General features: G+C 44.8%; 1 protein-coding gene across 1 annotated transcript in view; it reads right to left on the bottom strand.

The window, feature by feature from the left end:
* Positions 1–23,276, bottom strand: part of LOC147014179 (uncharacterized) — a 197,863-nt gene extending 174,587 nt beyond the window's left edge. Inside the window, exons 1-4 of the mRNA XM_085851944.1 lie at positions 23,112–23,276; positions 17,694–17,798; positions 13,863–14,130; positions 531–573 (exon numbers count right to left, since the gene is read on the bottom strand). Of these exons, the coding sequence (XP_085708070.1) occupies positions 531–573; positions 13,863–14,130; positions 17,694–17,773 (391 nt within the window). The 5' untranslated portion in view covers positions 17,774–17,798; positions 23,112–23,276. The remainder of the gene's footprint in view (positions 1–530; positions 574–13,862; positions 14,131–17,693; positions 17,799–23,111) is intronic.
* Between the last annotated feature and the right edge of the window lie 2,223 nt (positions 23,277–25,499).

Here is a 25,499-nt window from a genome sequence, read left to right as displayed (position 1 = left end):
CATTGTGATTAGTGATGTTGAGTTATAAACATGAGTAGCACTTATGGACAAAATAACTGTTATTAATAGAGAAATGCAGCACTGAAGCCATTTTGAGGCATTTAGAAGAACAGACAATTTGAAATCAAATAAAATGATCTCCATCAATGAGGAAGGGAGTGGTGAAGCAGGAAAGATATTTGATTGGAGTGCAAGAGATTGAAACGGTAACCAATGAGTGAATTAAAAGTCTGGAGAGTGAAAATCCCCATGCCAGGTGGAGGTGAAGAGATCAATGTGCAGTGGAAAGTGGAAGAGGTGCAAGGATCAGCATGGTTGGAATGCAATACTAACATTCATTGCATAGACATCATTAATTTAGCTACTCAAAATACTGTTAAATGAAATATTTGGGGTTGTGGTGGGGATTGCTTCCAAATGTTATGCAATAGCACACCGTCAAGAGATCAAATTATAAATGCAGCACATGTAATAGTCAGGCTTTCAGCAATTTTACCTGTATAACAAATAGACAGGATGGATGTGCTTACCATGCTGGTGACTGGTAGTAGGGGGTGCTTGGTGCATAGAGACCTGCAATACAAAGAGATGAAAGATTAGAGGAAAACCTTCCCTCACTGTAGCCAGTTTGTTTTTGTCTCACTTGGGTGGAGTTAAAGCGGAACATTAACAGAAACAGATTCATGAGAAGATTCCTTTTCTCTTATTGGTTCACGGGCGCCAGCAGTGGCCACTATTTTTGTTGTGTCTGTTTCTGTTGGGTGGTCACGAGACTACCCTTATTCTCAGGTTTTCCATCTGTCTGTATGTCTGTCTGTTTCTTTGTATGTAATGGACAGCTCTGGAGGCCAGAGGAGTCAACCGATTTTGAAGCTTGGCTGGTAGGTTCATACCAGAATCTAGTTGTATGCTTTTGAGCACCGTTGCTATGGACGTCACTGTTGCCTAGCAACGGGACTTTGAAATTTTAGAAAAAAATCCGAAATTTTTTTTTTTTCGAAAATCAAAAAAATCGGCTTCTACTATGATGCGCACTATAATTTATGCGCACTATAATCAACCTCTGTCAAAATATTTCAGCCAAAGCCATTTGATGTGTTCTCTTATCTACATATTTCAAATTCACCTTAATCTAGCGACCACCCATGTCGCCAACCGGCTTGTCTGTCTGTTTGTGACCCTCTCCAGAGCATAGCTCCGTGACGTTTGATGCGATGTTGATGAAACTTGGACACAAGCTAGATATCATGGTCCAGTTGTGTCTTTTTGTATGAGGGGCGTCCCACGTCCGTTGTGGGCAGAGCCACGCCCACTTGAATTTTTTTATTTTTTTTCCTCGATTTCTTTCTCGCAATTTCATTTCCTAGAAGCTGTGCGTAATGTCCATAAGTACAACATATTAAAAAAATCCGATTTGATTTGGTCAATTTTGACGGAAGAGATAGGTTTTTACGGTAGGGCTTCCTCAAAAGCTTCCACTAACTCAATTGTACCTATCGTGGCATTGTTCAATAATGCCCGCGAACCATCGGTCGCCTCCCGGCTCGTTCAAGGTTTTTTTTTTTTCATCAATTATAAAGCCCCTTTCCCGTGTCTTTCCCCTTCACCCCCCACTCCCTCTTTTTCCATTCTTGCATTTAACTTTCCATTCATTGCCCTGCCCAGCAGAGTGCAGCTTGAGAAGGTTTTGCTTTTTTATTTTCTTGCTTTTTTTTAAACAGGGTCTCAGGCTCGTGGTGGAGCTGCCACACAAATCGCACACACATCGATAGACAATTACACAAGACAGAACACAGGACTATTTGATGAGACAAACACAGCCACTGAGCTTGGGGGAAGCAGTCACCTCCCTGGGCACTGTGGGTACCAGTGATGCCACAACAATGGCGCCGCCTTTCTCACCGCACCAAGGCAAAATTTCTTAAGGAGGAATTTCCTCCTTCCCATGGATGCCAATCAATAAGGATTGTACATGCACTTATCGTTTTGAATGCTGAGTGTCAAGTGGGGAAGCAGCCATTTTGAAGTCTTTGGTATGACTTGGCCAGGTTTTGAACCACCGATCTGAATGCTCTAACCATTATGCCACTGAGTCAGAGATATATATTTACTCAAAATGGTGGCATGTTCTCATTACGCAGCTTTCGACACACTTATGTGGAAGCACGGCCTGGTCTGCATACCTCAGAATGAGGTTAATGTGGAGGATATTGTAATTACTTTTTGTAATATCGTTGGAATAGATAAAATGTGCACTGCCTCACGGACGAATAAACCTGTTATAATCGTTTACGAGGAAAATCTGGTTTATGAAATTCTCACTCATTGTTTGTCCACCACCCAACGATACTTTGATTTGGCCTCAATTTCATAAACTGGTGCATTCCTGTTTTTGTAAAATAAAATAAAAATTAATTGAAAAAAAACCATTAATTTGTATCTGAATTATACTGCGGTTTCATAAATTCAAAAACAGCAATGATACCTCTCTGTGCTGCTGGAATGAGCAGGCAAAATATATTCCATTCCATTGTTCTTTTTATTCTCCACATGAAACATGTTAAATTTTCATCCAATAGCAATTAAATTCAAAAAGGGTGCATCACATCCTTTTCTCATTAGCAATATAATGTCCTTTTGATGACAGGTTTAAATTTTGCTCCCTCCAAACATTGAAAAGGTTCTAAATGTTTTTAAGTTTCACATCGACAATCATAATTATCAAATTTATGCTTCAACTGAAACATTAACAAGTTTCGTCAGTTATGAGATTTCTCAGCAGGAATATGTATGTGTGTGTATATATATATATATATATATATATATATATATATATATATATATATATATATATATATATATATATATATATATATATATATATATATATATATATATATATATATATATATATATATATGTTCCCATCTTTGGGCCACATCCTATCTTCACGAAAAGTCACATATCCCAATGTGAATATCAGTACATCTCCTTCCCCTACTGTTGCAGATGATGCCAACTTAACACGAGATGTTAATGCTTCCAACGGTTGTGTTTCAAATTTTGGGGATGGTTTTACATGTGCATCCTCATTGGGGAAGAGGGAAATGCCTAAAAATGGTGGTTTTGACATTCAAGAACCATTTCCTGACAACTTTATCTGCAACTGATGTCAAACCCACTAAAAACCAATGAGGACTGACAGGATGGCCTCCAAGTTATCTATCCTGGGTTTGAATCTCGGCCCAGCTATAAATTGCCATCCCGGTGTTTCACATGTTGGGGGATTCAGCAATGTGTGTGTGTGTGTGTCATCCCTCGGATGGACATTAAATTGAATATCCTTTTTGCCGACATTAGTTGGTGGATGTTAAAGATGCCATGGCTATCGCCGGTACGATGGACAAGTTACAAATTCCTGCCCTAACTACTGCTGGGAAGGCAATGGCAAACCACCCAGCATTACCCTTGCTGAGAAACTGCTTTGGCAACACCGACATAACAGAATATGGTACATCAGAATCAGAAGAATAAGCAATGAGACATTTTAAGATGAGGTAGACCCTTTGCCTTCTGCAAAGACCATTTTTTTCTAGTTATCTCAGAAGGTCAACAAACTTCATCTTCAGAAAATCTTGATAAAGTGTCCTCGATTCCTTCTCAGGTGAGTGACAATAGTTTGTACAGAGACAACTCAAAGGGGTTGGAAAACATTAATTAATATTGAGTGCATTTCCAGTGACCCCCATTATCACAAAACTTTGTCCTCAAGTGACCCACCAATCTCAGTAGTTGGTGCAACGTCCATTTCTGAAGGAATTTCTGAACACAATGTCATTGATGATTCTAAATTTACTGAATCTGCAACAAGTACTGATTAATTTGTCCCACCTAGCATTTCGTTCCCTGGCCCATCAACACTTCACTCAAACTACCCCTCTTAGTCCCTCCTATGGAAATAGCACAGGTCAATACCAGTACACCACCAACTACTGCTGTGTGTGTGTGTGTGTGTGTGTGTGTGTGTGTGTGTGTGTGTGTGTGTGTGTGTGTGTGTGTGTGTGTGTGTGTGTGTGTGTGTGTGTGTGTGTGTGTGTGTGTGTGTGTGTGTGTGTGTGTGTGTGTGTGTGTGTGTCTGTGTGTGTGTGTGTGTGTGTGTGTGTGTGTGTGTGTGTGTGTGTACACGTGGTGTCAGGACATAGCTTTATTGTTTAACCATTTGGGCTTTTGTCATCAAATGTTCAACAAACCTTTATGAACAGAATATGGAGAAAACGAATCTATTGATGAATCTGCTGCTACAACCTCATAAAAGATGAGTTTTCCAAATGAGATTTGTCATGTTTTCTGTTATATCTTCGTCCCTGTGTTGCTGTTATATCCCATCCAATTTTCCATGTTAAATCATACCTTGTTATCTCCGCCACAGTTTGTGCTGTACAGTATTTGTCAAATTTGTTTTCGTGTTGTTCAAGGCCCTACTTTGGCCACTCCTTGCATAGCAATTGTTAAAATTCTGTGTCCCTTTTATCTCTGCATTCCTCTTTTTGCTTCTTTCTTCCCAAATATTTTACTTTTACCTCCTCAATATTATCCTTTTTCCCTCTCCTCACTTCAGAAAAAAAAAAATTTAAATTAACAATCTCTCCACAACGATCTCATTATACATCAATTTCCTTCTGCCTGTATTTCCTGTACCGCATTGTTTTACCCCCTTTTATCAATATCTCCACAATGAATCTTCATTGAATATAAACCCTTCCTCCTTTAATAGCATTAAAAAATATTTCAAAATGCTTCATGCTCCATATTTCTCCATCAGGAGTACTCCATGTGTTCTTCTTCTTCACCACTTCTTCTTCACAAAGATTATTTTACAAAATTGTCAGCAAAGTGCTTGGTTCACCAACCCTCCTCCCAAACCAACACCACTACCAGCACCACCTTCAAAAACAATTCTTACCTCCCATTCCCATGATCTTTATCTCCGTTTGTCAAATTTGGAATCAGAATCTCTTCGTTTCAGGTCCCCCTTTTATGCAACCCTCCTCACCCCACCCCCTCAATGCTTCCCCCGCAACAAACCCACTCAAAGCTTATCCCTCACCACACCCCCACAAAGCCTCCCTCTAATCCTGCTCCCGCAAAAGCCTACCCCTGTCCTGCACCATCCCAACGTCTCCTTCGTGTCCCTAACTGTGTGGACCTCAAGCATCTGACGTCTCTGCTCCAACCTGACAGATCTCTCAATCCAGGCCGCTGCCAATAAAACGGACATCTGTTTTACAGAATCCTTCCTCCCACAGGATATTCCTGACTCCTTAGTTTCTCTCCCCAGCTATCGTCTCCTCTGATTTGATAGACCTGTACCCAACCCTGGCAACTGAGTTGCACTTTACATCACAAACTCTATTTCTCACTACCTTTCTACTGATTTCCCTTCCCCTCCCATCTCATATTTCTCTGTGTGTTGTTCCGTCTTCCTAACAATGATGACTCCGTCTACATCTCTCTCAGACAACAAGGACAAACTTTTAACGACTTATTCCAAATCTCTCTCTTCCTCATATGTGGTGACTTCAATCGTCACCATGCAACTTGGCTGGGTGTTGCTACTTCTCTCACCAACCATGGTACTTCAGTTAAGGACTCCTGTGACTCCATGAAACCAACAATCTGAAAACTTTGCAACCTGGATTTATCCAAATGGCAAATCCTCCATTCTGGACTTGGTGATGACAAATTTCCCCACAAATGTCTCCTGTTCTTCTTCTGATCCAATTAGTTCATCTTATCATATGCTTGTGAGAGTCAACATTTATCTGGCAATTCTCAGAGAGCTTCCTCAGTGTCAGTGAGTCTGGCTGTTCACTCAGGCAGATTGGCAGGGATTGCAAGCAGCCATCTCACATCAGGACTGGTCTCCTATATCTATTGCCTCTGATATTAAATCAGCCTGGAAATTCTTCCACAGAAACCTGCTCTCTCTCTAATGCACAGATTCATTGCATCTCATCTGCAGTTATCCTACCCTTCCCCCCACCCATGATACACAGAATGCTGTGGTGAGGAAGTTGTTCTGAAACAACTCACATTTTGTCTTCCTGTAAAGCAAACCCGACTGAAAGCAATCTCAACTCATTCCACAAAGCCAGTAACAAGAATGTGTCCACTCTCAGGAGAGCCAGAAAACAACACCTGTCCAACCTCAGGAATTAACTTTTAAACTTGTCTCTGTCCTCGAAAACCTGGTGTCTTCTTGTTAAATCTGTCTCCCCCTTCAGAGTGCACTCCCTTTCCGTCCCTTCTCTCCTTTCAAATGGCAACACAGCCAACTCCACTCAGGAGAAGGCCGAATGCCTCAATCCTGTGTTTACTTCCAAATATTGTCCCCAACCTCTCGACCTCTGTACCCACCTGACCCAGTTGCCCCCAACTTTTCCTTGGCTCTGTCTCTTTTGTTGCACCTGAGAAGGTTGAGATGTTTCTGACAACCCCAGACTTTGATTCTGCATTTGAACCAGATGGCGTAAGCTCACGTCCAAAAAACCTGCTCGACTACCCTTGCACATCCTCTTTCTGCTCTTGGCCAAATTCACACACGTTCTCTGTATTTTATGCACTCCTAAACCAATGGATGAGATTAATTGAAAGTTGGTGGATGTACTGTGGGTGTGCATGGAAATGTTCTACTAAGTTGGCATGGCCACCTCCAACTTAGATTTTTACTTTTGTGTGAAAGTGGGGAAATATCACACCTGCTAATACACTTCTACATGCCTGCTGTTTCTAATACACTTTAATACACCATATAGTCATATACGGTTGCACATCAGTGATGATGATATGAGAGTATTGTTACCGTTTTGGAAAACTTACCCCAGGGGGAGAACATACATGGAAACGTAAGTGACCCAAGGATGAGTTATTTCATTAGTCTTTGTGTAGATAGTCCTTGGTACGTTGCCAAAGGGTTGGTCGAGGGGGCATGCGTTGGCTTATTTGTATTTCTCCAGTGTAATGTCTTTTCTCCTCACCACCCCCCTCTGCTACTTCCAATCTTTCTTCCTTCACCACCATCATTCTGTTTAAACCCTCTATTACCTTCAATCATTCCTCCTTCACACCATCGGTCTGTTCCTCCCTACCCCCCCCCACCCCTCATCTGCATTTCTCAATCCACGAATAACCTCCCCTTCACCAAACATCCTTTCGATAATCCCTCCTTCACCCCATCAATCTTACCTTCAACCCCGCTGTCGTTCGGTCATCCCTCGGTCTGGCGGAATCCCTCTCATCTCCATTTTTGCTCCATTCTCATGTGCAGTTCGTGGCATGAGGTGGGGTGATTCTCGCAGGCACGGTACAGTGCAGGACTGTACGGGTGAATGCTTGCACGTGAGGGAGGGGGTGGAGCCTCCCGGCGCACCCTTGGGCATATTAAGGGAGGAGCAAGAGCTATACCGATCGTTCCCTCAGAATGATGTGGCATTTTCCACAAGCCACATCGTGGACCCGCCCCCATCGGCTGCGGAACAATGAGGGACAGGCTTTCACGAGCTGGGACAAAAATAGCTCACGAGAGGAAAGAAAAGAGAGATGCAGAAAGCTCAGAGACAGGAAGGCTTGTGAGAGAAGGAAGGAGAGATGCAGAAGGCTCGTGAGAGAGGGGAGAAAAGTGATGTGAAGAAGGCTCTTGAGGGGAGGAAAAAAGCGTGTGAGGGTGAAAAAAGAAAGGTTTCATGAGCAGTTGGTGTTAAACTTCTGTGGGAAAAGAACACTCCTTCCACGAGAGTCATCCTGTGGTCTCGATCCTGTCAGCCAAGGAGGACGAGGACGGTGAATGGCAGCACCTCATCGACAGGGGCCTGAGGAGGAGAAGCTGAGGAGGGTGAGTTGCACATCTCACTGGCATATCTGGGGATGCCAGAGCGGACTCACCTGCTGGATCTGGACACCGCGAGGACGCGACTGTGTGCCATCGCGACTGCCCATCTTCCCCATCTTTTCACCCAATTCTCTAGTACATTATTGGGCCTACACAGCCGTCAGGCTGTGTGAGGTGAGGGAGAAAAGAAAAGCAGTCTTTTTTTTCTCCATACTTTGTTTCTTTATTTTCAAGTTCTTCTGGTATTATTCTTCTCCCATGAGTGAATGATAGCCATGTGTCCATTGTGGAAGTAAGAATGAATAAGAATGAATACATGTATGGTTAAATCTGCTCTGATGTGCCTTTTGCTTTCTTGCTTGTAAATGAGTGTGTGTGTATGTGTGTGTGTGTGTGTGTGTGTGTGTGTGTGTGTGTGTGTGTGTGTGTGTGTGTGTGTGTGTGTGTGTGTGTGTGTGTGTGTGTGTGTGTGTGTGTGTGTGTGTGTGTGTGTGTGTGTTTGCGCGCGCGCGCAATAAAGAATTGTTTGTTGTTATTTCCAATCTGTCTCGGTTGTCTTTTCCTTAATTGGTCTGACACAGTGCACAAGTATAGTTAGACAGCAAGTTGTACCCCACCCAATTTGCTTTGTTATATTAGCCAGCACACACTCACTGTATTGTTCTGCGGTAATCCGGGCGTGCGCTGAGGACACGAGACCCCCTACAGCCGTCCACAGGTATGGTATCATGCGAGGTCATGTTACCCTGCCAGGATGGGCAGTGCCAATCGGTATTCATGGTTGCTTGGCAACGTGCCGGTGCACGGAGTTATCTATGCCCGGTGGCCTCAAGGCTGGGCGTTCGGAAGGGACCAGAGTGCTTCCCCTCATGGAGAGTCCCGAACTCCCGGGCCATAACAGTATTGTTAATGAGAACTTTGTTGCATTATTATTGGTTTTGACACACCTCATTTGATGATGATAAACAGTATATTTGCAGACTGGTTTTATAACAAACAAGGTAACAATAAGGACCTTGTTTTATAACAAGGTACCTGTGGAACATCCGCACAATGCAAAATGCAACTTCAAGTCTTAAACTCCACCCCCCCCCACTCCAAAACCACAAGTCATCAAGCCCCCCTCCCAAACACCAAGTCCTCAACCTCCCCCTCCCAACCCAAAGGCTTCAAAATCCCCTCACCATTCCAACCCTTAATAACCCTCTCCCCATCCCTCCCTCCCCCCATCAACGAAAGTTCCCAACACCCCCCACACACCCTCCTCTCCACTCATAAAATCAAAAGGGAATTCTTACATTGATCATTACATATTTAATATTATGTCGCCAAGTTTGAAAAGGACTTACTTGAAACCTCATCATTACTCGTCAATAAACAACGATCTCAGTAAAATACTCTGGAGTATTTTGTGTCACTGACAATCTCTTGAATAGGTTCCTTACCACATTCGGTAAAAGTAAATAAATAAAATAAAACCCGCTTTTGATTCCTACCAACCTGCTTTTCGTCACCTCTAACATGTCACTTATGATTATTTATATCACGTGACTGACATTATACACATGTAAAATACAGTTTGTTTATAAATCCTGTATTTGGACACTATTCAGCCCTGAAAACTCAGGCGGAAACCAAAAGGACAGGTTGGAGTTTTTTTTTTTTGTTATAAAATACTTTAAATATCGGGTTGGCGGCGACTAAACCGTCTCCCCCACAATATTTCCTGGTGAGGAGGATGTATGGATATGAACACCCAGCAGGATTAAAAACAAAACCTGTCAAAGGGCAGAAGAGCTCCTTGTGAGCCAACAGCCATCCATATCTGGTACCCAACTGTGTCTGCAGACGTCCTCCTGCAGTTGGGAACCTCTTTCTAGGAGGTTGGTGGCAGGATTTGCACATGGGCCACCATACACGCTTCATTCTGCAACCTACACAAACAAACTAAGAAAAAACCCACTCCGTGGGAGTACCTCCTGTTCAGCTGCACTTTGCAGGGCAGCTCACCGGATGATGGGATTGAGGCAAAGCCCTCGAGATCCCCATTCTTTTATGATAGGAGGAAAATGACAGGGAAAACTTGCTGGTTGCAGTGGTGTGTGTCAGGGTGGTGCTGAGGTGTTGTCCACCAGATTGCGTCTCCTCGGGTTAGCTTGAGGCGGTGCCTTCGGGTGGGTGCCTGGAATATCATATCCTGAAGAGAGGATGATCACCTGTGTCTGCTGTCATCTGAGCTCCAGCATTTGAACATCAGCAATGCAGCACTCACTGAGCTTTGGAGACCGGATAGTGGTGAGATCATGGTGAGTGATTACACCTACTACTGGTCTAGTCACTGTGATTGTTACTATGCCCAAGGAGTTGCTGTAGCTGAGCTGTGTCCAAAAAGCTGACTCTCACGATAATTGAGGTAACACCAGTCAACAAGCATATTATGATACTGAGGATTCGTCACTCCTTGGGTGTCATTTCCCTGGTCTCTGTCTATGCTCTGACTGAGGCGAGTGATCTCACTGTGAAGAAGACAATCTATGCCACACTCAAGTCTATGGTTGATCAGTGCCGCAAGCGTGATACTCTTCGAGTTTTGGGGGATTTCAATGCCTCGAATGGTACTGATAGAGATAGTTATGAGGAAAGTGTTGTCCCCATGGGTCTGGAACTGTGAACCAGAATAGCACCAACTTCCTTGACTTTGCAAGATGTCATGGACTTAGGGTGGCTGGTTCATGGTTTCAGCACCCAAAGCCACATCGCTGGACTTGGTATTCCAATGCTGGTGGTACGGCAAATAAAAGGAGATTGACCATGTACTCATTGATGGTCACTGGAAAAGGCTCCAGAACTGCATGGTCTACTGGAGTGCTGCATTCCTCAATACTGATCACAGGCTTGTTGGAGCACTTCTGATGTTGCAGCTTCAATCCAGGGGAATGGTACCATCTCAGCCGAAGCTGGATGTTGGCAAGCTCACAGACGAGGGAGTAGCTGAGGAGTTTGCCAACAAGTTGAGTGCGGTCTGGGTGTTTCTGGGAGTCCTGAAGAGTTGTGGAGTGCCTTCAAGACCACCGTACTTGATGTTGCCGGTGGATGTCTTGGAACTCACCGTCAGGCAAAGAGGAACTTTGTCTCTCAAGGGACACTGTATACCATTGACCAGAGTCACAGGACCAGGGTTAATGGCAGAACTGAGCTGTTCAGGGAGTTCAAGCATAAAACTGTACATTCACTGAGGGTTAACAGGGAGGCCTATGTGTGAGGAATCTGTGAAGGGGTGGAGCATCACCTGTGGTCAAGTGGTTCCCGTAATGCTTACAGGGGAATATGTGCATTACATTCCTCCAAGCCCATCCCTCCGTGTTCTGCAGTTAGAGTGCAGGGTGGTGCGCTATTGAGAGAAGAGTCTGAAGTGAAGGCCCGCTGGGCCGGTTACTTTGAGCGGCTGTACCAGGCTGACCCACAAGCTGTTGAGTTGGATGTCAGGGATGTTACTATCCCTTTTGCTGACCCTCCAATCAACTGTGAAACCTCTGTTTGTGGATACCCAGGCTGCGGTAAAGCAGTTGAATGGGGGTAAAGCTCCTGGTATCTGTGGCATCCATGCTTAACTTCTCAAGGCTGGTGGAAATGCTGTACTCGTGTCGTTGCATGCAGTTATGTGCTCTGTTTGGAGCACAGACATCATCGCAACTGACTGGAAGAGGGGCATTGTTGTCTCTCTCTGGAAAGGGAAGGGAGATTACCAGGACTGCAACAACTACCAAAAGGTGATCTCACTGTGAAGGAGACAATCTACACTTCCCATACCCCCGTGAAGGAGACGCTGCTCTCATTGGTGTGCAAAGTCTTCACTCCAATAATTCTTAAGAGGGTTCGCCACCATCTGCTTGAGCACCAGTGCTCAGAGCAGTCAGGCTTGACACCAAAGAGATCAACGATTGACCGTATCCTCGCTCTTTGTGTCCTCACCGAACACAGACGAGATTCTCAGCAGGGGCTGCTTGCAGCCTATGTTGATCCCTGCAAAGCTTTCGATTCAGTGAATCAGGATGCCCTCTGGAGGATTATTGGTCTTCGTGGGGTGCCACCAAAGCTGATCAATCTGATTCTGAACTATACTCTGGGTACTGAGAGTGCTGTGAGGTGTGGTGCTTCCTTCTCTGACATATTTCTAGTTGTTACTGGAGTTCCTCAAGTGTGTGTCCTGGCCCCCACAAGTTCCTTAGAAGGAAAGTCATCTATTATATATTATTACCCGCGGTATCTGTCCATGTGTTCATCTGTCTCCCGTTTATGGTGGCCGTTTCTCGCACTGCATTGAAAAGCTCAACATTCATTTTTGAAATGACTGGAGAACAGGCATAAGTAATGTTGATGCCAAATTTTATTTTGAAACCAGGATGTTTTGCCCTCTTCGACAAATTCAACCTCCGCCACACGATGTTGCACCACCATTTTGCAGTGGGTGGTATAAGTAGCTCACTCAGAGCTTTGGCTTTGCGTAAAACCAAGAGTGTAACACAAATGAACTTTTTAAAGTCCATGAAATATTACTTACATTGATAGGTTAACTTGAACTTTTCCGGTCACTGGGGACGGATACTTTTACTAGCTCTTCCCGTCACTTGTTATAGCAACAGTGTGTTCAGAGGCAATGGGTATAATATAGATTAGATATTTCCATAATGCATGTAAACATAAGTGTGCATTTTGCGATGTAAACAGAGATCAACCTGTGTCGATGCATGTTTGAGATAGTTAATCGTCACCCCTTCGTTACGGATGTATCTCAGCTCTAACCCATCTATTCTACAACTTAATTCTACCATTAACCCCAATGTCATCTGTCTAGATGTTTTCCTTTTAATCTGTTTGCCACCCACCCATGAAAGGACAAAGTCATTCACCACTAAGCCACTTGATTCAAACCAACCGCAACAGCGGAAACCAGTTACGACTGGTGTGAATCCGGGTGAAAGGTCTCAAGGCCAACGCAATGACGTCACTCGAAGGCTGAATAACTTGGCAAAAAGAACATTTAAGATGCGTCACGTGGACATACAGGTAGGCAAATAAAAAGGACAAGTTGGTTTGACAGAGTGATTGTTGTTGGTGGTTATTGGCGCGGGCCGTTGTCGTGAAGCTCCATTGGTGCTTGTTGAGTAAGCTGCTCTCGGGATCGGCATGATCAAAGTCCAGCAAAGTTGTGAAGCAACTCGTAGACACGGGACCCAGCCAGCGGAAAGAGGGAATCCGGACTACACATCTCACTGGCCTGGAACTCGTGGTAACCCTCAACCGCTCACCTCAGGCAAGGAAAGGTTTTCCCGACTGTCTTGTGAACCCTTTCGTCTTACTCATCGTGTGTGGCTGAGTTGAAATACTGTACTTAGGCCGTTTCTGGGATTTTGAGGGCAAGTGGAGTATAAATGTTACGTGCATGCCTCTCTGCCTCTGCCTCTCTGCCTCATTTGGTTATTACTGTTCAATAAACCCCAGTTATTAAAATAATCTTTGAGTGGTTTACGGTTTAATTCGTTTGGGCTTCACATCCCTGGGTAATTAGTAGGAAGCACCTCATGGAGGAGGTTTTTTACAATGTTGCGGTCCATGATTTCTCTGGGGCGATTCCCCTGGGATGCGCTCAGTCCAAAACCTGTAGCACGAGGAATCTCACCGTAGGCTGCAGAACTCGTTGGAGATTCTGTACGCTGTCCCAACGCAAGTATTTATTTTGCACTTCAAACAAACAGTGTATGGCCTCCATCGACCCTTCTGCCACCGCTAAGGTAGTGACTGGCAAGTTTTCGCCTTGTGTCCATATACATACATACATACATACATATATTACATGGGGCATTGATAAAAATGTTGCTGTGGTCTAACAGGCTGAACAATCCACAAGTTCTACAAGTAAACTTCAGGAAAAAAAACAACACCGATCGGAAGGGCCTCGATTGAGGAAGCTCACCTGGACGGTTGAAGCTCGGACAAAAATGAGGTGAAGTAATACCAAGAAGCAGACAGCCATAAATCCAGCACAATGCTGCATGTCTCCCCCACACTCCTGCAATCTCCATTGCCTAACACCCGGCCCCGGCTTGCGGGACCAGGTGGGCAGGTAGCAGGACAACGAGTGCACGACACTCAACGTCGGTGCCGAACGTAGCCTGTGCTTTCGTAGGTCGAGAGATGGATGGCCAAGCGGTTCACATATCGTTTTTGTAACCAGCTGTCTGCTGCACACATAAATCAACACTGTATTACTTCAACATGATACTCACATCACCCAGATACACAACGCTATAAAGTAGAAGCGATGAATGTGGGGGGGGGGGAGGGGGGAATACAAAATTGATAACTGAAATAGGTTGCATGTTGTGAAATCAAGTTATTATAGCCCAAGCAGTATAGCCATCGCAAGCTGCCCTACATGTTCAACAGGCTACCTTCTCACCTTGATTTCAGAACCAAGGTTAACCTCGCACACGTGATTTTACGTAATGTTCAAAATACATCTCTACTCCAGACGCACGTTCACCATTGACTGTCGTCGTTGGCATTTCGCCAACCAAGGTAGGCATTCTGTTACACCATCATGATAATTGCTGCCAAGGAAGGATTGCTGTTGGGGTTGAAAACTCAGAACTTTGTGACTACTAGAAAGATTAAGTTCTCGAGTTATATACACTCAGACACAATGGCCTGCGGAGTGACTTTCCATCAATGAAGTGTGTGTGTGTGTGTGTGTGTGTGTGTGTGTGTGTGTGTGTGTGTGTGTGTGTGTGTGTGTGTGTGTGTGTGTGTGTGTGTGTGTGTGTGTGTGTGTGTGTGTGTGTCACTATACGACGACTACGACTACAACCACAACTACGATTACCCACAGCGGACCTACCACCATGGAGAGTCTGAGCAAGATCAAGCGGATCACAGCGGGTAATCAAATCCCACAGACGGACGGAATACCATGTAGAGGACAAACGCACAGACACGGGAATGTGACGTACAAATCACAACCAGACGCGGACAATCACACAGAAACATGTTCAGTAAGCAATCGGACAACGGCACGGACACGGACAAAGGGCAGTCGGACAAACGTACACAGATAAAATCATGTCCTCATCCGTCTTCAGCGTCCAATTATCCGTGTAACCTTTTATCATCATTTCTCTTCCAATGACTTAGCTTCCCGCTTCCCTCCTCGACTCCCCCCCCCTGCTCGTTTTAATGGCCATCACCGTCACACGGCTCCATTCTCACACTGTACCTGTTCCGTCGAATTATTTCTCTCGGCCACTCTTCCTCCCCTCGTCTTTCTCTGTCTCCTTGTACAGCCAGTCTTTCTCCACTCCCCTCGCCTTGACTACGCGGACACTCACACGCTACACCGACGAGACTCTCCTCCTCTCACCACTCCCCCCCCCCACCGCCCTCTTTCCCCTCTCGTGAATTCCTATTCAGCTTCTTCTTCCTCTTTTCATTTCCTCGATCTCAACAGCACCAACCACAACCCCGCATAGCTGTATTGCCTGGAGAGATGTCTCTTATTCTTTATGAATAATGTTGTCTCATCACGGAAGATAATATAGGTAGGAAAAGGAAAAGATAACAGGGCGTGATGGTGGGGGCGTGGCAGAGGGCGTGGCCTGTGATGGGCGGGAAGGGAAGAGATAATATTGGAAAGCAGGGAAAAGAGGGAGGTGGCTAAAAGTAAAGGGGGCGTGGCAACTGATGAAAGGAGAAGTGAGGGACGAGAAGAAAGAGCAATGGGGGAGATGGAATATAATTATATAAGGAGGGGAGTAGGGAACATAGGGCAGGACTGATGAGAAAGGTGAAGTAGTAGTGAAAGAGGAAGGGAAATGGGCAAGCCAACGGAGGAGGGAAAATGTGGGGAGGGTAATGGGAGGCGATGGATACGTGCGGGGTGGGGCTAACGTGGTGCTGAGAGGAGGAAGTGACGGGAGAGGAAAGGTGATGAGGAGAGCATAGAGAGGGAAGATGAAAATGAGGAGGAGGAGGAGTAGGAGGACGAGGAGGAGGAGGAGGAGGAGGAGGAGGAGGTGGTCAGATGCATGTGTTGGGGGGGTTGCATGTGGTGATGACGATGATGATTTTGGAGGAGGGGCCGAGTTGAATGTGTTGGATTACCACAGGTGAATGAAAAGACGACTGTGGTGTGTAATGACTAACATACAGAGGGTGTTAAATGAATAAAGATGTTAAAAGCCTAAATTAAATAAGAATAAAAAGTGACAAAAAAAACGTTCCTCGTGACTCGCGGGCAATTCAATATGACGATCAGGTCCACAACGAGTACACGACCACCGACATTGCCCTTTCCCTGCCCCTTCCCCCCTTTCACCCCTGGAAAAGGTACGAATTCGAATGGACAGAAAAGGTACGAAGTCGAATTCACAAGCACAGATCAAACTATGAATTGCAAACATGGTGGATTAAGGCAATTGAATAATTGGGAACCAAGAAAGCACAAAACGACGAAACCAAAAAAACAATCACACCGATGAATCACCTGAAGTAGACAGAAGTAGTTTGTTTTTTTAAGGTAAAAGATTTATTTTGTAATTGAACTTCCTTCCAGAAGCTGTTCCGTCTCACTCTACCCCCCCCCCCTTTTACCTCTGTCTCACTCCTCCGGGGCTTACGGCAAGCAGTGCACCATCACCATCTCATGTCATCCCCAATGCTGTTCCATGATCTTTATTACCCTCGTTAACCCTTTCTAACTCAACCATCTTACTTGCTAGTTTTATTGTTTCCTCCCCTCCTTCCTTTCCTCTTTTTGTTGTTCGTTCATTTATTTATTCCCTTCATTTTTGTCCCACTATCAGTTCTACCTCGCTCTTCCATGAGCCTTGCTTCTGTAAAAGTGGCCGGGGGGGGGGCATTTAAATGTTTGTTAGGCGTCTTGTTTTTCCCTGGTTTGTTCGTACAACTATTGCTTGACACCTAATTACTATCAAAAACAAGAGCGAGAATTGCTTTGCAACACGTGTCCCCAACCAATGTGATATTTTCTTCGTCCCAAAAGGGCATAACTTTGTGAAAAATTGGTGAAACTCCCTGAAACTCGAACTTCTTCTGTAACTTATCGTAATAAAGCAATGTACCGAGTTCCAGTTGAATATGTTTAAGGGTCTGGGAAAAAAGTCTGAAAATCCACAGGTGAGACGGACGGATGGACGGACGAAGAGCAAACCTATAGACCACTCCGATGAAACAGGAAGGGGACTAATAATAACACTGCAATGAAAAGTAAATTATAATGTTCAGATACCTTTATGATATGTAGCATACACCATAATTGATCAGTAACTCCACACCCCCTTTATAAACCAAGACAATTCCCCTTTCACCTCCTTCCCCACCCACTTTCATTCACCCCTCTCCCAACCACTTTGAGTCCACCAACCCTATGTCATCCATCAAAGTTCTCTGCATGACGTTTTCTCTCTCATTTCAAGGCACCACGAGGCCGATGATCTGTGCAACATGTGACGAGGTGATGTCGCAAGGGTTGAGTGGAAAGAAACTCAATGATGGTTTCAGAGGGATTCGGTGTTAAAGAGGACAGATAACGAAGGGCAGGGAAGGGCATGGAAGGACGGACCAGGGAAGGCACTTTTTAGCACGATGAACGAGCGTTGGTGCTGCGAGACAAAAATAGCCACATTGAGAGCCAGCTCAAACTCCTCGCCAGACAAGGGGACAAGTACATGGAGAGGGCAATGACGAAGCTGAGAACCCCACGGCACCGGTACGCACGTGTTCTAGTCACCTGCGTGTCTCGGTGTCCGTGTCAGCGCGCACGTCCCACCTGCGGTAAACGATGATCGGCCCTCCCCATACAGTTTCCATCCCACAGCGTGGTAGTAGGCGTTCCCTGACAGCAAAACATAGCAATTGACAACCTCGCAGCCAAAACAAGCCACTGATTTAAAGTGTAACTGATATGGAAAATGACCTTGCAATGATATGAAGAAAAAAAAATGAACATTCTTTTTGAGATAAATACAGAAATAAGATGAAAAACCAAGAAAGTGATACCTAAACGAGTGCAAAAAAATTAATAATTCCAGAAGACAAAACACGATTAGAGCATACTTTAAAATATGATCACAATGGTCCAAAGGATGAGCTCACTGCGACCCAATCATAGAACAACTGTCGGGCAAGAATGTCTCTCAAAAGTTGGTGCTCCAAACCCCAGCAAATGAGCTTTGAACTTCATTTTGGGATAAACTCTGAAACAGGTTTTACAAAAGATAAACTCTGGATGAATGATAAACAATGCCGAAGTCAATACCTAAACTTAAAAATAGGGGAAATACCCGAGGCGCTCACCTGGTAGAACAATGATAGTGAGGAGGAAGTCAACGTGGGACGGAATCAGAAAAATGTACCAATGAACCAATACTATGACCCCAATTTTTTTAATGATGTGAACAAACTTTGGTACATCACGGGTGATGAAGGTTGTGGTCGAGTTTCATCCAAATTGTGTGTAGTTTTTGAGAAAAAAGCGAATACCTATTTTGGAGGGCATCCTTCCCCCCCCTCCCCCCCCCCCCCCCGTAGACTCCCTTCGCCCCCAATTTTTTTTATGGTGTGAACGGTCTTCCTAACAAAGGAAGACCGTCCACGCGAATCACTTCACATACGTGACTGCAGAGAATGACTTGGCGCCATTTTGGATGCATCTTTCCGCACGATGGCTACGCGGTTTCAAGGATTGCCAGGCTCCGAAAAGGTCATCTCTGGACACACAGCAAAGTGCCAGGAAAAAAAAAGAGAGGATTTTCTTTTATTTTATCTGTTCCCATGTCTGCTTTTGGGACCAAGTGGAGAAGTCTCAAATTAGGTTTTAGTTTACCTCACGTTTCATTACCTCATGCCTTGATTTTTTTTTTCATTATCACGCATTGATGTATTTCCATTATTACTCAGTGATTTATGTTCATTAAACCCTCATTTGTTAAATTTACAGTGTTTGTCTATTTGTTGTGAGTTTGAGGACAAACCCGCGTGCTACCGTCTGGTGCACGCCCTGACCGCCCTCCATGCCGCGTGCGCTATAATCTCTGGGGATATCGGCTGTTTGCCTCCAAGTATAACCATTCAGCTATCCATCCAGGTTGGTGTTAACCGCCGGTTGAACATGACCATATATATATATATATATATATATATATATATATATATATATATATATATGCATATACATGAGTAAAAGGTAGTGTGTGTATGTGCGTGCGTGCGGTTTCCTCCATAACTCCAAAACTATAAAACCTAGCAGCCTGAAACTTTGCATGCATACTAAGAAAACTCCAAGGAAGTACATGAGTGAAAATTGGATGTTTGGGTTAATTAAAACACCCCTTTTGAGGATCATTAACGGCCTTATTTAATTATATCCTTCATCAGGCGATCCTCGACCACCTCGCTGTCTGGGGTCTTCAGACATTTCCTGGGTAACCTCGCTGGGGTCTGAGGCCGCCATGTTTTTAGGCCTGCTCATCCATGCCTTCTCTTGGAAAAGGCCACGACGATTTCTTAACGATAAAGTTTTTTTTTCACTTTCTTCACTCATATTATCGAATGCCTGTTCATCATAACGACAAATCGCTGGGTACATTGCAATGCTTATAAATGCCTGGAGACTCCAGCGTTTGTGGCTTTATTTCATTTGTGCACATGAATAACCACGAGAATCTCCAGATTTGTATCAGCATCAGCAGTTCCAACTCCCCCCAAAAAACTGCTGATTTATCCAATTCGGACTCTCTCTCTCTATCGAGTGCAGCCTGTGGCTGCTGGTTGCAGCATTGGTTGGGACGCGGCTATGCCGCTGATGCAGTGTCCCCCTTACCAGTACACTGGTGCTCATTTTGCCAACCTCGGAAGGATGACAGGCAGAGTCAACCTCCTGGTGTATATTAATTCAGCAGCCATCGGGGCTTGAACTCAGGACACAAGGATCACAAGCCACCACCCTAACCACTAAGCCAACACCAGGCTAATCCAATTCGGAGATTGCACAGGTATTTCCGGGTGCATAGTTGTATCGATGGCAATTGGTAATCGCTTGCCAAGCCACTTACCGAGCTCTACAGTGCCGTTCGTGTCTTGATCGGGACGTACAGTCGACAGTTACTACAAGGTAGAGGTACATTTACAGCACGCACGGACACTGTACATATGGGTAGATTTGGATCTGTATGGACTCTCCGTGGGTGTGTGGACATACCATGCCTGTTACGGGTGCCGTGGTAGCAAAGTTTCATCCTGTATCTTATGGACGTTCTATCATGATTTCCTTTGTCCTCGCACCTGTTTCTAAAGCATTTGGTTATCGGATTTGCTTTACAAAGGTTAATTGTTTCCCTTTGTGAGTTTCAAAGCAAAATATATTTGATAACGCCCGATTTCTGAGCAGTTTGCTGTATGAACATATTTTCTAAATTACTGAGCCAACTTTTTTTCCAACCATCACACGCAGCTGTTTATAAAGAATAATGATTGTGATCCTATCCTTGAAACGTCTACATAAATGAAACGTTGTTTTTCGGTGAAAGCTACTCAAGGTTTCTGGGTTGTAAACAGCATGTACTGTTGTCGGTATTCACACTGACTCCAACCTGCGCACTCCCGAAACATTGCCGGTGTCGGGTGTGTGTAAATGTGTGTTTGATTAGTATCTACATATGTGGGTTTCAGAATGTGGAATGGAGTCCTCCCAGGTCAGGCTGAAAGCATCCACCTTCATTTCGGTAAGGGGTCACGATTCATGGACCAAGCTGTGAAGTTTTCTGTTCTCAAAGTTTTGCACCGATGGCTTTCTTCAGGATCGTCGCTGAACCCCCAGACAGCTTCCAACTCTAGTTTCTTTTTTATAACATTCCCAGGGATGGTTTTTTAGCTCACCTGTAAAGTAGTTCCGGGGAGCTTATGGGATGGCGTGTCATCTGTATGTCCGTCTGTCCATCCACAAAGACTTGCAACTTCCTTTGAGAAACTACACATACAATTTCAATGAAATTTTACCACAACCTTCATCACCCGTGATGGCATTAAAAAAACGGGGTGTGAAGGAATCCACAGAGGGAATTTACTGGGGAAGGGGGGAGGGGGGGGGAGTAGGTTGCCTCCCGAAAGAGGTATTTGCTTTCTTCCTAAACGATACACAATTCTAATGAAACTTCTCGCCAACCTTCATCACCCATGGCCCACCAAAGTTTGTTCATGACATTTGAAAAATATGGCTCTCAGGGTGTTTAAGGGGGGTTGCCCCTAAAATATGTATTTGCTTTCTTCCAAAGCTACACATACAATTCCGATGAAACTTGAACACCAATTTCACCACCCGTCATGTACAAAAGTTTGGTCTGGATCTCCAAAATCTCATCCGCTTGTTCTGGTCACTTACCTAACTCATCCACCCACAACTTTTTGAGATACCGTGCTATATAATGTGTAATATATATACACACACACACACACACACACACACACACACACACACACACACACACACACACACACACACACACACACACACACACACACACACACACACTGTATTGTTTCTAGCCTTATCTCTCATTAGCGAAGAATCACTTTAAAATTTCTCCTATCCACATTTGTATCTTCACCAAAATCGAATCAATTCATCCTCATCACGTACCCAACCTCTCAACCAAGTTTCGTCTGAATCCATCCACAACGTTTTGAGATATCCTCTTCAAAGACAAGACAGACACAGGTGAAAACCAAACCTCCACCCACCTTCGGTGGCAGAGGTAAAAATGGAGAATCAACAAATGGATATGGACTTGTCAAGATCCATAATGTGGGTGATCTATTGTCCAAACATCGGATGTGAAGTCGTCAATTGGCAAGCATGTAAACGATTTGCTCAAAAACAAATCCGACTCACTACTATACATATTATAAAATAAATGTTAAACAACCAGTGGTCCTGCACCATTGAAATTCTGACATGTCAATTTTTCTTTTTTTTAAATACCATAAAAGTTAAATATAAGAGTCAAAATTTGCTAATGCATTACATTGCCTTCATGGAATTCGGTACGTTATAATTTTGCCTCTTTTTTGGATACCTTTGACCAGTGTCGAATATTATATTCCCACTACGTAGTTACATATCGTAGGACACGTCCGTAATAAAGTGCGCGGCATCGAAATTCATCGTTTGTCCGATTTTACATATCTTGTTCCGAAAAAAGTTGATTCCGATGCACTAGTTTTGTGACGTCCGTGTAGAACGCATTTGCATACCCCTCGTAGCCATACCCGCATACGTCTATTGGAATATTAATCACCTTTCCCCCAGAGAATATGTTCAGAATCCTTTGTTCTGCAACACGTTTTGCCGGAAAGATCGACGAATTGCTCGTACGAGCGATGTTTCTTCGGTTCACGTGCGTAATATGTGTCCGTCAAAGTTTCACGGGGGAGCATAAATGATGATAAGCTTTACTATTTAGCTGCATTGCAATAAAGATATCAATTATATTGTTGAGGTTTCCCGCCAGCGCGTCGCCACGAGCACGACCCTCAATGACGCAGTGGGGCCGTCTCGGCTCGATCGCCCAGAATTTACAGATCGCCGGCCCGGGTAAGCCTGGGTCGACGGGTCCTGATAGTTTTAGGACCGAAATACGCCAATGGGGAGATCACGTGGGGTAGGGTTAATTGCCAACTTCAACTTACCTAAGTACCCACGTGATCCAGCGACTAGGGAACTTCACCCTCGGCGGAACTCGTTCGGAAGCGAGCCGCTTAAGCGGCCCGTCCCGTGTGCGTAGCTGAGCGGTGATATCGCCAAATTCCGCCGGCCCGATTATTTTAGGACCCTGGCAATGGTCCACTAATCCCTCACACGCACGACATGTTCAGCCAATGAAGGAAACGACACGACGAGCTGAGTACATTTAACAATTGGGGTATATTTCACAAATAATAAGCAGGGAATGAGGGAAAGCACATAAGAGCAGATTTATACCGAATAATAAGCAAGGCAAATAATATACAGCACGGACACTTATACTGTTCACTACTTATTAGACGGGACCCACACACAGACACACACACCCAGACAGAAATGGACCCCCTGGGTCTTTAATGGGACCTCCAGCCCGAAGGAGTCGGGCTGAGGGTCAGGGTAGCTGGCTACCTGGCCACGAGCGCGCAGCTGGACGCCCCCTGGCCGTGAGACTGGTGTTGCCGTCCCAGCCAGGCGGAAGGCGACGACGCGAAGCTCTGGGGCCGGGACGAGCTCGCCCCAGAAGCCAAGGTGATGAGCCGGGCAGAGAAGAAAAACGGGAGAAACAAGCAGGGAACGAACAACGACGAATCTCCTCAGAACTGTACTTTCGTGTACGCTCTTTTAAAACTCCTCATCCGTAAGAAAAGCCCAGCCGACTCAGGAACACACCTTCTTCTCCTCAGAACGCACCTTCTCTCCCCCTCCCGCTCGACGAACCTTGGCTCCTCCCCACTCGCCCTCCCATTGGACCGGAGGCCCCATGTGACTCCTCGTCCGTGCCCGATTGGACAGGCGCGCGGTGGGCGGGGCACTCCCTCCCTTGGGTGGAGTCTCCAGCAGGGGGGAGGCGTTCGTGACTCCGCCTACGCCCTACGGCCTCTCCTCAGACCGCGTGGTGACGAGTGAAGCGAAGGCGAGGGCGATGCAGTGCGGTGCGGTCGGTGGTGGAGTCGATGTAGTTCGTGGTGTAAAAAAAATAACTAAAAGAAAACCCAACTATTAAAACAACTTCACAGCGCAGGAAGATTTAATTACCCATAAGACCAGGGTCGGGACCCTAACTGGCAACACGTACTTACCGATATAACTGAGCTAAAGGACCTGAATGTTGAGTGCGATAGCTTTCCAAATCCAAGACAATGTGTATTACATCGTAATTGTAGTATACCGATCTGCATGAATCGCCTCTATTGATGGCTGATCGTGCAAAACAACGCCCGACGAAACTGATGATGCAGGTCTGTCAATTTCTTACGCACGTGAAAGTGGTCTGCAGGTCACGTGAACGAGGTACAACAGAAGTGATGACGCTATAGACGTGTGCCCAGTGGCACTGCACAAACACCACGTCATTGTTTTCCGATGAAGAAGCCCGTAATGGCCGTGATATCTCTGCTATTATGTGAAAAACGGCATTTTATCCCCTCATATTTCGGTCAAACCAGATGCACGTTAACCCCACTTTTTGGCAAACATTCTATATTTTCTTCGTTTTCCAGTGACTGGAAGCGTTTATAATGAGTGAAACCCAAAAATGTGGTATCAAATGATTCCAGGAGTGACGAGTTGAGCAGAATTATTTGAATATGATTTTTTTGACCAGCTGTCACGCTTTTGTAACGCATTAGCGAATTTCGACTCATATGTAAGTCTCCTGTACCTGGTGATGAAGGCAACCACTTTTTGCCATCTACACGTTGTTGGCCAATTCCTAGTAGTTTCTACAACCTCCTCCAGGGTAGTTTCTCCCTGACAGGTCATGGTTCATTGTCCTCTCTCAGGTCGTTTGTCAACTTTCCTTCGAACATTTGGTTTACAGAAAAAGATCGTCCTGACATTCCGGTTTTGAGGATGGTGAAGGGAATGTCCAAGCCAATGCAACCATCTCCAAAATATGCTTGAACTCGCACTCTTATCTTTTCATTGCTTAAATGATTATACCAACAAATACCAAAACATGATTCGTAAGTATCTCATATTGAAAACATCCAATTTCATTTAATTTGTCTTCTTCAGTTGCCATGTTTGACATCCATATAATAGCACAGATAGATCATTACTAATGTATAACCTGAGTTTGAAATCCACACTGAACTTCCACGATTTCCATACTGTTGACAAAATTCTGAAAGCTCAGGTCACGTTACATATCCTACTGGCTATTTACTTATTGTGATACTAAGTCTTGAAGTGGGCTGGCATGATAGCCTAGCGGTATACACACTTGTCTCTGAGCGGTCTCGCCTGGGTTTGAATCCTGACGCAGCTATATACTGTCATCCTGGTGTTTCACTGGCAGAGTGATACATGAATGTGTGTGCGTCCCTCAGGTGGACCTCAAACTTGGCATCCCATCTGCTAGCATTAGTTGTTGGATGTTAAAAAAAATCTCATGGTGTCCTTTGTAAAGAGAAGGTGAGTTATCGCCACCCACCTCCCCCCACACCCCCCTCCCCAACCCAGCCAAATTGCAAATTCCTGCTCTAACCTACAGGAGGCACTGCTTCAGTGGCATCGCCACACCCTTGACATAATTGATCCTAACTGGCAGCGATGTGCAGCATACGAATGATGATGTGTTGTTTTGTCTTACCATCATTCCACTTAATTCCAAGGCCGAACTTATCAGTACTGTTGGCCATTACCCAGGTTATTCAGATTCTAAACAATAAGGATGAGAGAATGCAGTCATGTCAAATACTTGTCTGAACTTCAAATAAATCTGTATTGCATCACCTCAGACACAATCTCATGTACAGACACAACATTCCGAGCAGTGAAGACACATTGGATGAG

This window comes from Eptatretus burgeri, chromosome 13, assembly GCF_056783735.1.
Source record: "Eptatretus burgeri isolate ZD-2024b chromosome 13, Ebu_testis_v1, whole genome shotgun sequence".
Lineage (NCBI taxonomy): Eukaryota > Metazoa > Chordata > Myxini > Myxiniformes > Myxinidae > Eptatretus > Eptatretus burgeri.
The sequence above is the reverse complement of the archived record's forward strand: the minus strand, read 5'-3'. Positions and strand labels throughout refer to the sequence as shown.